We start from the raw sequence: 10,880 nt of genomic DNA, 5'->3' as shown, positions 1-10,880 counted from the left end.
TTGTAGATTTGTAGTATTAATGTGTAGTCCAGCTTTCCTGTCTACATATTCCTACATACAGTCTTTTATGTACAGTGCAAGTTGTGTTTATATTGTTTACATAAGAACAGATCTTAAATCCAGATATTGGCATGCCAGTATTATACCTTGATTCTGACATCCGAGATGGGGGGGTGTCTGACAGGCACCAGACATACTATCAGAGAAGGAACAGACAGGTGCTGCCCCCCGTGTTTCACACGCGAGGAAGTACATTCGCCTCTGCACATGGTTAACAGATGCTCTATGGCATATGCGCAGCATATCAACTACCCCTTCAGCACGCATTAGCGTGCAGCCCCGCCCCCTTCTGATGCAATCCCAGCGTTTCTGACATCGGCAGTCTGATTGGTTAAATCCACCTACGGCCCGTGGGAGGAGTCGGTTGTGTCCAATCGTGCCGCGGAGGCGTGACATTATCCAAGATGGCGTTGAAGGAGTTGTCGTCGCTGGAGAAGGCGTTGGGCTTTAAAAAACCCAACAAATACAGCACGCAAGGAAGCAGCAAGGTAGGTAGCGGTTTATCTGGAAGGCGCCGGGGACTTGGGCGTCCTGCGTGTGGTTGCCGAGGGATAGGGTCCGTCCAGGAGCCGCGGAGTGATGCGCCGGCACCGTGCCGCAGACATGTGGGTGACGGCGGACCCTTCCGGTCGAGATGTGTCCGTATTAATCCGGGGGTTTAATTGGCTCGTTTCAGCATCCCTGTCAGTGCGGTGGGTTACCTGGTAACCATTTACTTACAAGGCGTATACTGTAGTTTTTGTGCAAACTGTTTTGTATCGGTTAGATGAGCTGGGATCATTAACCGGCGGGTCCATCGTAGTTACTCACCGCAGGATCCCGTCCTGCCTGCTACCTCGGGCCTGAGCACAGCGCCCAGAAAGAAGGATGCCCTGCTCTCCCTGAATGGATGAAATATAATGTGCATGTGTGTGGAGTAATATGTATTGTGGCTGTCAAGCTGCCCAGACTGCAATCACATGGAGAGAAATCACCCTTCAGAATAGTCTGTGTGGTGTGAGACATGGTTACCCTCCAACTAACCCGGATGTCTACTCTGTCCCCTACTCACAACTAATTAAACCTTGATGTCTGTTCCCCCCAGACACCCGTCCTCCAGAGCAACAGTGGCCCACCTCTCTGTGGCCTGCTCACTATCGCCACCCACCTGGTGCGTGAGGCCCAGCGACCAGAGCTGCTAGGGGTCAGCGCAGAGCAAAGGGCTGTGGTGCAGCAGTGGCTGGAGTACCGGGCCACCCGACTGGATGGCTGCCCCAAGGAGGAGGTCAGGAGTGTCCTGAAGGTAGGAGGCCCACCGCTGCCTACACCCCCTGCTGGTGTACCTGAGGAGAACTGGGAGATTCAGGCAGCATGGTTGACATCTGGGATAGGAAGCACCTGTTTTCCTCCAGGACACTGGTGCTCACATGCCCCATTCTCTGCTCACACACACGCATTAAATGTGTCACACCTGATCCATCCAGCCAACCAACCATTTATCTTCCTGCAGCTTATCCAGTGCAGGGTTCTTGGGGGAGCACCTATTCCCACTGAATGGGATGCCAGTCCCTCAGAGGGCACAGGGCTGGGGACTCCCTGGATGGGATGCCAGTCCATCAGAGGGCACAGGGCAGGGGACTCTCTGGATGGGATGCCAGTCCATCATAGGGCAGGGGACTCTCTGGATGGGATGCCAGTCCCTCAGAGGGCACAGGGCAGGGGACTCTCTGGATGGGATGCCAGTCCCTCAGAGGGCACAGGGCTGGGGACTCCCTGGATGGGATGCCAGTCCCTCAGAGGGCATAGGGCTGGGGACTCCCTGGATGGGATGCCAGTCCATCATAGGGCACAGGGCTGGGGACTCCCTGGATGGGATGCCAGTCCATTGCAGGGCACAGGGCTGGGGACTCTCTGGATGGGATGCCAGTCCATTGCAGGGCACAGGGCTGGGGACTCTCTGGATGGGATGCCAGTCCATTGCAGGGCACAGGGCTGGGGACTCTCTGGATGGGATGCCAGTCCATTGCAGGGCACAGGGCTGGGGACTCTCTGGATGGGATGCCAGTCCCTCAGAGGACACATGCATGCTTGCAATCATATATTCTGGGCCTTTCAGCCTGGCTGCGTGTCTTCAGACTGTTATAAGAATCTAGAGCAGCCAGAGGAACCCCCCCCCCCCCCCATAACAAAGGTGAGGTGGGATTCAAACCCCCCAGCAGTCCCACCATTAAACACCCCCTGTTATTTTTAAGTAGATATAAGCAGATCAGGAAAGTTGGTAAATGACTCTTATGATGTCACTAATGTCATGTGACCCATCGGTGTCAAAATTCTTTATTGATCTGCAGCGTATGATTTTTTCATATATCATGGAGATAATTATTGAGCAGGAGCTCAGCCTTCACGGTATGGCCTCCCTGCCATTAACCAGCCCCCCTGCATGTTAACCAACCATGCTCTGTCTTATCTGCTATCCAGGACCTGAACCAGCACTTGGAGGATAAGGTCTACCTGGCTGGAGATGCCTTCACCCTGGCTGATATGCTCATGTACTATGGGATACATCATCTCATGGTGAGTGGCAGCGTCGCCCTCCTGTGGATGAGTGAGAAAACGCAGGACATCTGCCTGCTCTCGGGGGCACAGTGTGTCCCGGATTCTACCTAACATGTCATAGCACAGACACCCCCCCCCCCCCACCTGAAAGGCTGGCTTTCTCTCTGTGCCATTCCGTCCGGTTGCAGTTAGTCTGCTTCCCCCTGCCCCCCATGACAAGGTCCCGCTCACTGATTGTCCATCCTTCCGCAGGTTGGGCTCTCAATCCAGGAGAAGGAGACTTATGTGAACATCTCGCGATGGTTCGACCACGTCCAGCACTACCCGGGCATCCGGCAGCACCTCCCCCTGGTGGTGGTGCTGCGAAACAGACTGTACCCCAGCGGGCAGCACTGAGGACAGCTCCGGGTCCCTCCTGCCAGCACCCACAGCTGGCCCAGAGACAGCCCTGAGGTTCCGGGCCTCTCCTACCATCCCCAGCCAAGATCTCATTCCTCAGATTGTGATGCCAAGACCTGGCGGGTTTAATGTGACTCTGAATCGTATTGATGTCGTTGGGCAGTGACGTGTTTGTTTTTGTAAGATGTACAGTAAGTGATTTGATTATTTACACATGTAAAACCATAGATGGCCAGGACCAGCTGTGCCATTAAGGATGAAGAGCAGCTTGTCTCTTCCCCTGCTGCTGGCTATGTGTGCCCAACAGGGGGCGCTAGATCACTAAGGGAGGCTGCACTAATGGACGCAGGCGTGTCCTTGACAGCGTATCCAGTTTACGCGCTGTAATCTTACCCCGTGCTCCTGTCAGTTTTTGGTGAGGGGCTTCAGCTCAATTGAGTGTAAGTCAATCTGTGTGTGTAAGCTGGGGGGTGTTTTACCGGCTTGGTTAGAATGTGAGTGCCCCCCACCCCTAACTAAGCAGTGCTGCTTTTCCCCACATGGGTGTCTACAGCCTGTCCCCACGTCTCTGGCTCTTTGTGATCTGCAATCTTCTACCCCTCATTTTTTCTTACTCTGTGCTTCATATGCCTCCCTCCTTTAATGCTTGTGTGAATGCCAACTGTTTGCAGCACTAAATAAAGGGAAATGGCTCTGCAGTAACCGGCCTGTCCTGTAGGGGGCACACTCATATCACACATATCCTTATGACACAGAGGAAAATCACACCCCAAACTTTCTCCTTGTCCAGGCTGTCTTTGCACCTCATCCCTGGGAACCATGTTCATGCTTGGCACTCTGGTACTGGTCTGGCACAGGTGGTCTTTTTCTTCTTGTGGGCTCCACACCTTCTACTCAACCATCTCCAGATTGGGGGGGGGGGGACTTATTGAACACACTGCATTTACTCTAAGAAGTGATGCCACACACTATTATTTATATATGTTTAAACTTTCAGGATATCCTGGTTTATGGACAGGAAATGACATGGAAGAGCATGTTTCATCTTGCACATGCCTTGTTTTCAGTGGGAGGACGGGGTCTGCAGTAAGCGGCTCTGATGTTGAAGATGCTGGTACAGGGATCAGGCATGACCATCTGCTTATGAGCTTGTGTGCTGTGAAATTGATTTACCCCCAGTTCACCCCCCACCCATATTTCATTTTAAAATTGCTGATAGCGTGTTCCATGGTCTGCCGGTCCACTTGTGAGTCCAGCCCCCCCCAGCATCAGTGCTCCAGTTTGGGCAGCCAGATGTGTCCTTGCAGACAGACCTACAGACAGTGTTTGGCCAAATCCTAACAGGGTTGGTCCTTACTGGACAGGTCCTCATGGGGCAGGTCCTCACAGGACAGGTCCAGATAGGGCACGTCCCCACTGGGCAGATCCTTACTGGACAGGTCCTCATGGGGCAGGTCCTCACAGGACAGGTCCAGATAGGGCATGTCCCCACTGGGCAGATCCTTACTGGACAGGTCCTCACATGTGGCAACATTGTGGCTGGGTCATGACATGAGCATCTTAATTACCAGGGACTGGTTAATTTTTACATATAACACTGATATAATTTTCAGTACACATCCATCCATCTGCTACCCAGTTATCCTGGTCAGGTAAAGTCACTTAGGGGGCCTCAGCCCACCCATTGGTCCCATAATAAATTTTGCCAAGCGGGGGGTACAAGATGCATGCAATGACAAATTGCAAAATGGTTTTAGAATCATTATTTTTCATAGGGGTTGAGACAAAAAATATGGGGGATGAACCCTCCCCCCCCCCCCCCAAATAGGGCTTAGACCCACCTCTGGGTAAAGTAAATCTTTCAAATTTCTTCTTGTTTAACTAAGTGAAAGTAGGTTCATCTTTTTAAAGTGAGGGCTGTTGTTAAATGTCACACATAATCAATTATGTAAGATGATGTGTTGTTTTTTATCTTGTTTTTCTAGCAAATGAGTGAATCCTGGGGCCTGTACTACGAAGCGGGGTTACTGGCTAATCGGGGTAACTTGTCGGATTTAAGGTAGTCTGGGCAAAACGTAAGTGAACGAATATGAAGCCCATTTAAGCTGTGGTACCTTAAATCCGACAAGTTACCCGGATAAGCCAGTAACCCTGCTTCGTAGTACAGGCCACAGGTCACATTAATATATAAACGAGGCATGTAAACAAAGACTGAGCCGCTCAGTGGAAGCAGCCACCTTCCTGTCCCAGGTGATTAACGCTCACATTGATTCTCAATCTGCCCCTGGCTGTACGTATGCGTCCTGCGTCCTGCACACAGAGGGGGGGTCGGCCGTCTCTGCATGTTTCTTATCCCTCAATGTTCCCTTTATTTTTTTAGGACAGGAAGTGAAGAAGAATGGAGAGGTTTTCTATACGCCACAAGTCTCCTCAGTCTTTCCAGTCCCGTGAACTAATTTGACAGCTCCTGGCTTCAGAGAGGCAGGTACCCCAGGGCGAGCAGCTGCACCGTGCATGCTTACACGTTTGGCCTCTTTCCCTGCTGGGTGTCATCTGTCTCCTTGGTCCTGCGCTGGATCATCTCTGTCCTCCTGACATCATCTGCCTGAGCGCGTTCTGCCTGCTGGGGCCCGTCTGTCCAGGTTGTGCTTCAAACGAGGCCAGACCACGTCTAATCTGACGAGACGGCACTCCAAATACCACCGCCCCGGGCCGGGGCCCCCTCTGCCTGGTGCTGGAAATGGCAGCCCACTCCCCCCGTCACGGGGTCCTGCTGCCGGCGTTCCTGTCACTCTGGCCCGGGCCGTCCGCACTTCTGCGCCATCGCAGATGTCAGTCTGCCGGGCGACAGCGTGTAGAAGCTCTGCCTCAACAGGTCTGGCCATTCCTGCCCACTGGCAGCAATTGGCTGGGCTGAAGCCACGATTGCAGGGGATGATCTTCAGCTGGGGCCTCGGGGAATGAATGGCAGTGCGTCGAAAGTTAATCACAGCAGGGAACAGCACTGCGCTGCCAGGAAGACTGGCGGCTTTTATCCCAGGAAACTGCACACATGGGTTCAATGCCGGACTCGGGTCCCTACGCCGGATACAGGAGCTGTAGCGGCATGCAGGGGGCAGGGATGCCACAGAAAGGTGGGGTGTCAGCATGATTAACCCCCCAGGTGGACAGCATGAGGCTATGAGTAATTCAAAGTCAGTCAGTGGGGGTATGTTCAATTATGGGATGTCTTACAAGGCAAACACAATGATACACATCGGGTCTCATCTGCAACTGAAATGAGCAAGGAATCAGTCATATGGCAAGTTGCTTTAGCTTTCATTCATTTTTAGAGGATATCACATATTCAATTTTAACTTTAAACAAAAATTTCATATTAGCTAGTGAGCTTCAAAACATTTTTCTCATTCATTTCAATGAGAGCTGGAATTTAACAGGAATTTAGTTGTAACTAGTTATAATTCAGTTTTTGCTAGTTAAAATACCAGTTTCTGATATCATATAGCAATTGTGATATCAAAATACAGAATTAAATCACATTATAACTAGTTATAATTGAATTTCTGATATCAAGAATTTGAATTCTAACTAGTTAGGAATGAATTAGTGATATTCTCCAGAAATTAATTAGAGCTAAAACCGCTTGCCATACATTCATGGCCACAAGGGGGAGTACGTGAGAAACTCCTGCGGGTTTCCACAAGTGACTGTTCAGGCATCCAGGGAGAGGCCAGTCTCTGCGTGTGACAGAGCAAAAAAGGCTCATTTGGGACCATGAGGACAAAAGAGCCTCACAAATCTGGCTTATTCCTCCTGGCCCTTTCACCATAATAATTATATACAAAATCTAGGAAAGAGCATTAATTGACAATGGTATCGAGAATAAATCATAAAATACTTTTTTTTGGAATTAAGTTTACATTCCCATTTCTTTCCAATGTGTCAATTAAGATTAACTTTTTAAGATGAATTTTATAAATCCCATGAATGAACATTTCTGAGATTTATGTATTTTGTAATTGTCTGTAATATGCAATCTTAGAACATCACAACGTGAAAATAAAATTCACCTTGCAGATATGCAGATTAAATGTTCTTTTTACTATGCGACATGTGAAATGCAAAGCCAGCAGCTTTTATTAATAAATAACCTTTTATTAACTTCCTGTAGCATAAGACTTAAATATTAATATACGATATAAATGGTAGGGTAGGATAGTAGTCACAGAGACAGACTGTTGACTGTTGCAAGCTTGCATCCCAGACATATCAGCTTTGGAAAATAGTCATTCTTCTAATTATTAAGGTATTTATGCAAATAATGTAATGGGGTGTGAAACTTAATTTAATATTCCATCTGCTGGAACTCCCCCGTTTGTGGTTCGCGCCACCGACACGCCCCTCAGTCCTACCCGGAAGGGGGTGTGTTTCACGGCGGTGTTATTGTAAGTTTAGGTTGAGGGAAGTTGGATAGTTAGCTAGGTAGCTAGCAGGTTACTTGCGAGTTGGTTTAAGAATCCGGCCTAGTTAATAATACCAGCAGGCTGCTTTCCTGACATCATGGAACGGATAATTAAAGGTGAGTGTTTGGTGCAGACACTGGGCAAGAAGCGGAGAGACCGCTGATGCTAATGCTAATGCCCCCCCCCCCCGCTCGGCATTTCCCTTCAGATGTCGGGGATATTCAGTCCAGGCTGACAGACCACAGGCCTGTAATCCAGGGGGAGATACGCTACTTTGTCAGGGAGTTTGAGGTTGGTAACCAGCAAACATGTGATGCTATCAGGATGATGGTATCCTAAGAGGAGACGCAAGACATGGTGGTAACAGAAACTGCCCTGGACGGAGCATCGCGTATCTCAGCCAATAAATGCGCGTACAAACGGAGCTCTGTGAGCTGCAAAGGAAGAAAGGGGCGGCAGGTCCCTGCAGTGTTTGGACTGACTGGCCTTACGTAATTTAATTTAGATGCATGTCATGGGTTAGTGTATTGAAATTAATTCTATCTTGGAATAATAATAATATGAAGAATAAATAGAAGTATAAAGATTAAATAGAAATAGATGCTCAAAATCCAAAAGCTGGCTCTGTTACCTCCTACATGAATAATCAGCTTTCATGTTTTGCCCCCCACCCGCAGATGCTTTTTCACATTTACATTTGTCATCGTAAAACACTGGGGATGCTGCTGCCAGTGAAGTTTAATACCATATAACTCCCACCGCCCCAGGAGAAGCGTGGCTTCAGAGATGGGCGCTTGCTGGAGAACCTCTGTAGGACGGTCCTGGAGGCCACAGACCAAACCATGCCGGAATGTTCCGAGGCCCTGCAGTTGCACCTCCCTGATGTTCTGACTCGCTGTAAGCCTGCTCCCGCCTCCCTGTTCTCCTCCAGGAGATGCTGGAGGAGATGCACTGAGCCTGAATGAAATCCAGTGCAGGACTGATGTTTCCTGTCCTGTGTGGTGCTCTGTAGCACACGCTGTTTGCCAAACTTCTTCTTTTCAGATGATCAACCAGCTACCTTTTGTCTGTAACTGTTCTAAGGAAAGATTTGAAATTTGTGTTGTATGAATAATATACGTTACTGTGCAAAAGTCTTCAGCAGCCAAAGAAAATGTTTAAATGATCTTCACGTTGGTGTAAAACTGCCATTGTGTCTGTCAGAGTGTGTTAGCTTAGCCATTTCAAAACCTCTGCTAAAATCACCACAGTATCTGCAGCAGCCATCCATACACCCATGTAAATTTTTACTCAACAACTCTCACACCTCGTACCAATCAATGTCTCATTGACTTTTTAAAACTAATTAGGTTAGTCAATTAAGTGACCTGGTGGTGAAATTTAATAAATACATGGAATGGCTGAGGTGCCCCTGAGGGGGGGTTTGGGAACTGAAGTGGTGTTCATCTAGCCGCCCAACAAGATATCAGTAACTTTTGGGGGAACATTAGTTTTTATTGTTACTCTTAATTTGCATATTACAATATTGCACAATATAATATTGTGTGTTTTGTTTTGAGTAAATGTGCATGTACTACACAGATAGTTTTAAATATTTCTTTTGACTGCCTAAGACATTTGCACAATACTGTGCAGTACTGTATGAATTAGACAGCTTTGTAATCTTGTCATCATTAATTCCTGTGGTGATGTGCTTGTTCTTCTCAAGTGGAAATGGCGAATCACTTGGCACAAAGAGTCCAGCAGAGGGAGCTAGAGGCCCAAGAGGTGAGCACTCTGAGCTCATGTGTGGGAATCTCTGTGTGTTTCAAGCACTACTGCTAGATACCATGCTACATACCATAATATTCGGCTTTATTGTTTGGCTTCTCTCCGAATTAACAGGGAGGTAGATGTTTATGGGCAGGCAGTGACATCTGGTGCCAGTCTGTGTTTTGGGGTCTTTGGTATGTTTATAACTAGGTCAGCCCCGTAGTGTCATTCTCACGCACGGGGGCCCCCCATATCTCACGAGTGTGTCCCCAGAAAGCTGAATTGCCACTTCATCCCAAATTGCAGAGAGGGGTGAGATTTACTGTGGTGAAGGCAGTTATTTGCGAGGGTCAGGGCTGACAGTGGTGTGGAATGCTGAAATGTCACGGTACCTTTCTGAAAAGTGAGCGCTTCACATTTCTGAGGTGAGAAGAGGGGGAACAGGAGCAAAACAAACACGGCTTTTGAGACGAGCGTTTCACCCCAGAGAGGCTTTCCCCATTCAAGGTACCAGTTAGTGGTGGGATGGCTGTTTTCAAGATCGCATTTAAAATGAACTTCTTTCAAACTGCATCCCAGCCTGTTTGCTGTGTGCATGCAGCAGTTCTGAAAGAAGCTGCGCTTAGACTCCTGTCAGACTGATTCATTTAGACTGACAGACCATCCATCATCTATGTGCTTGCCTACAAAGCAACTGGGGAGCGTTCTTTTTGGGACTGGAAACCGGAACAGTCTGTTCCACTCTCGCCTGTTTATGATCTCGCTGCCCGTGTCTTTAGGTCAGCAAGTCCATCACAGATCATCCTATCATGTGTTTTCTTTTTGATTAGCTGCAAAGTTTTACTCCTGTTCTTCAGGTAACAGGAAGCATTTCTTCTCCAGGGACAGAAAATATGAATCGTTGGGTTATCAGTGTCCCTGATTGATGAGGTCTGAGTGTTTGTTTCACCTGCACGACCTGTGCAGATATTATGCAGAACTAATAAACTGTCTAGAATCCTGTGTGGATATGAAAATCTTGATCCACCTGCTGTGATGTCGACTTTCAGTCCGCAGAGAATCTCACTTCGTATCAGCTGGAGGCGTAGACTGTGGCGAGTGATACGCACGGAGAGTGACCGCAGAAGATGCACAAGTGTCCTCCTGCTTTCTCCTGTAACATGATGCTCTGTCTGCCCCAGAGCCCTCGGCTGCAGCTGTGCATGGACAGACACCGGCAGGACTGGGAGGGGTTCACGAAGGAGCAGACACTCCTCAAGGAGCAGGTGGACGAGGAGCACGCCAAGGCTGTGGGCCGCCTCAGTGCCCAGTACGGCGAGATGAAGAAGGAGCTGGCCAAGATGGCGCAGCTCTGAAGAAGCATCTTTGTGATAGTTTGGAGGGTTTTCTGAGCTTAAATCAGCTTTTTGGGCTGAGACCCCAGAAAGATGTACAGGCGAATAAAGGACTAATGTGTTCAGTGCAATTAGTCTCTGTGGACTGAGGCGTCCCTGAGGAGGAGCCTGAACACGGGTGACATTCCAGGATGGTCTGGTGCCTCTCTGCGATCTCTGCATAATTGAGGTCTTACAGCTTCTGGCAGCACTGCATCCTGCTGATGATAAGCAGCATCATCCTACGTCATGTGGTCAGATCATTCCAGACTGCAGACCAGGTGTCAGTCACGGCAGC

At 48.9% G+C, this 10,880-nt stretch overlaps 2 protein-coding genes across 4 annotated transcripts; both read left to right on the top strand.

Moving 5' to 3' along the window:
• The first annotated feature begins 434 nt into the window (after positions 1-434).
• eef1e1 (eukaryotic translation elongation factor 1 epsilon 1) lies at positions 435-7,074 on the top strand. Of its 3 annotated transcripts, none has more exons than XR_011992341.1 (5): positions 435-548; positions 1,145-1,342; positions 2,518-2,613; positions 2,848-4,358; positions 4,389-7,074. XR_011992341.1 is itself a non-coding variant. In XM_023805747.2 (4 exons), exons 1-4 carry the CDS (start codon positions 465-467, stop codon positions 2,989-2,991), a joined length of 522 nt encoding a protein of 173 aa, XP_023661515.1. In that variant the 5' UTR covers positions 435-464; the 3' UTR covers positions 2,992-7,074. The 3 variants fall into 3 exon arrangements, 1 of the variants encoding a protein (XP_023661515.1); XR_011992343.1 differs by having other exon boundaries at positions 2,848-5,244; positions 5,375-7,074; XM_023805747.2 differs by having other exon boundaries at positions 2,848-7,074.
• Positions 7,075-7,397: 323 nt separating this feature from the next.
• bloc1s5 (biogenesis of lysosomal organelles complex-1, subunit 5, muted) lies at positions 7,398-10,674 on the top strand. Its single transcript, XM_023806087.2, has 5 exons — positions 7,398-7,573; positions 7,666-7,748; positions 8,225-8,354; positions 9,166-9,224; positions 10,391-10,674. The coding sequence occupies exons 1-5, from the start codon at positions 7,555-7,557 to the stop codon at positions 10,562-10,564; spliced, it is 465 nt and encodes a 154-aa protein (XP_023661855.1). The 5' UTR covers positions 7,398-7,554; the 3' UTR covers positions 10,565-10,674.
• The last annotated feature ends 206 nt before the right edge of the window (positions 10,675-10,880 follow it).

Source organism: Paramormyrops kingsleyae, chromosome 1, assembly GCF_048594095.1.
Source record: "Paramormyrops kingsleyae isolate MSU_618 chromosome 1, PKINGS_0.4, whole genome shotgun sequence".
NCBI lineage: Eukaryota > Metazoa > Chordata > Actinopteri > Osteoglossiformes > Mormyridae > Paramormyrops > Paramormyrops kingsleyae.
The sequence above is the reverse complement of the archived record's forward strand: the minus strand, read 5'-3'. Positions and strand labels throughout refer to the sequence as shown.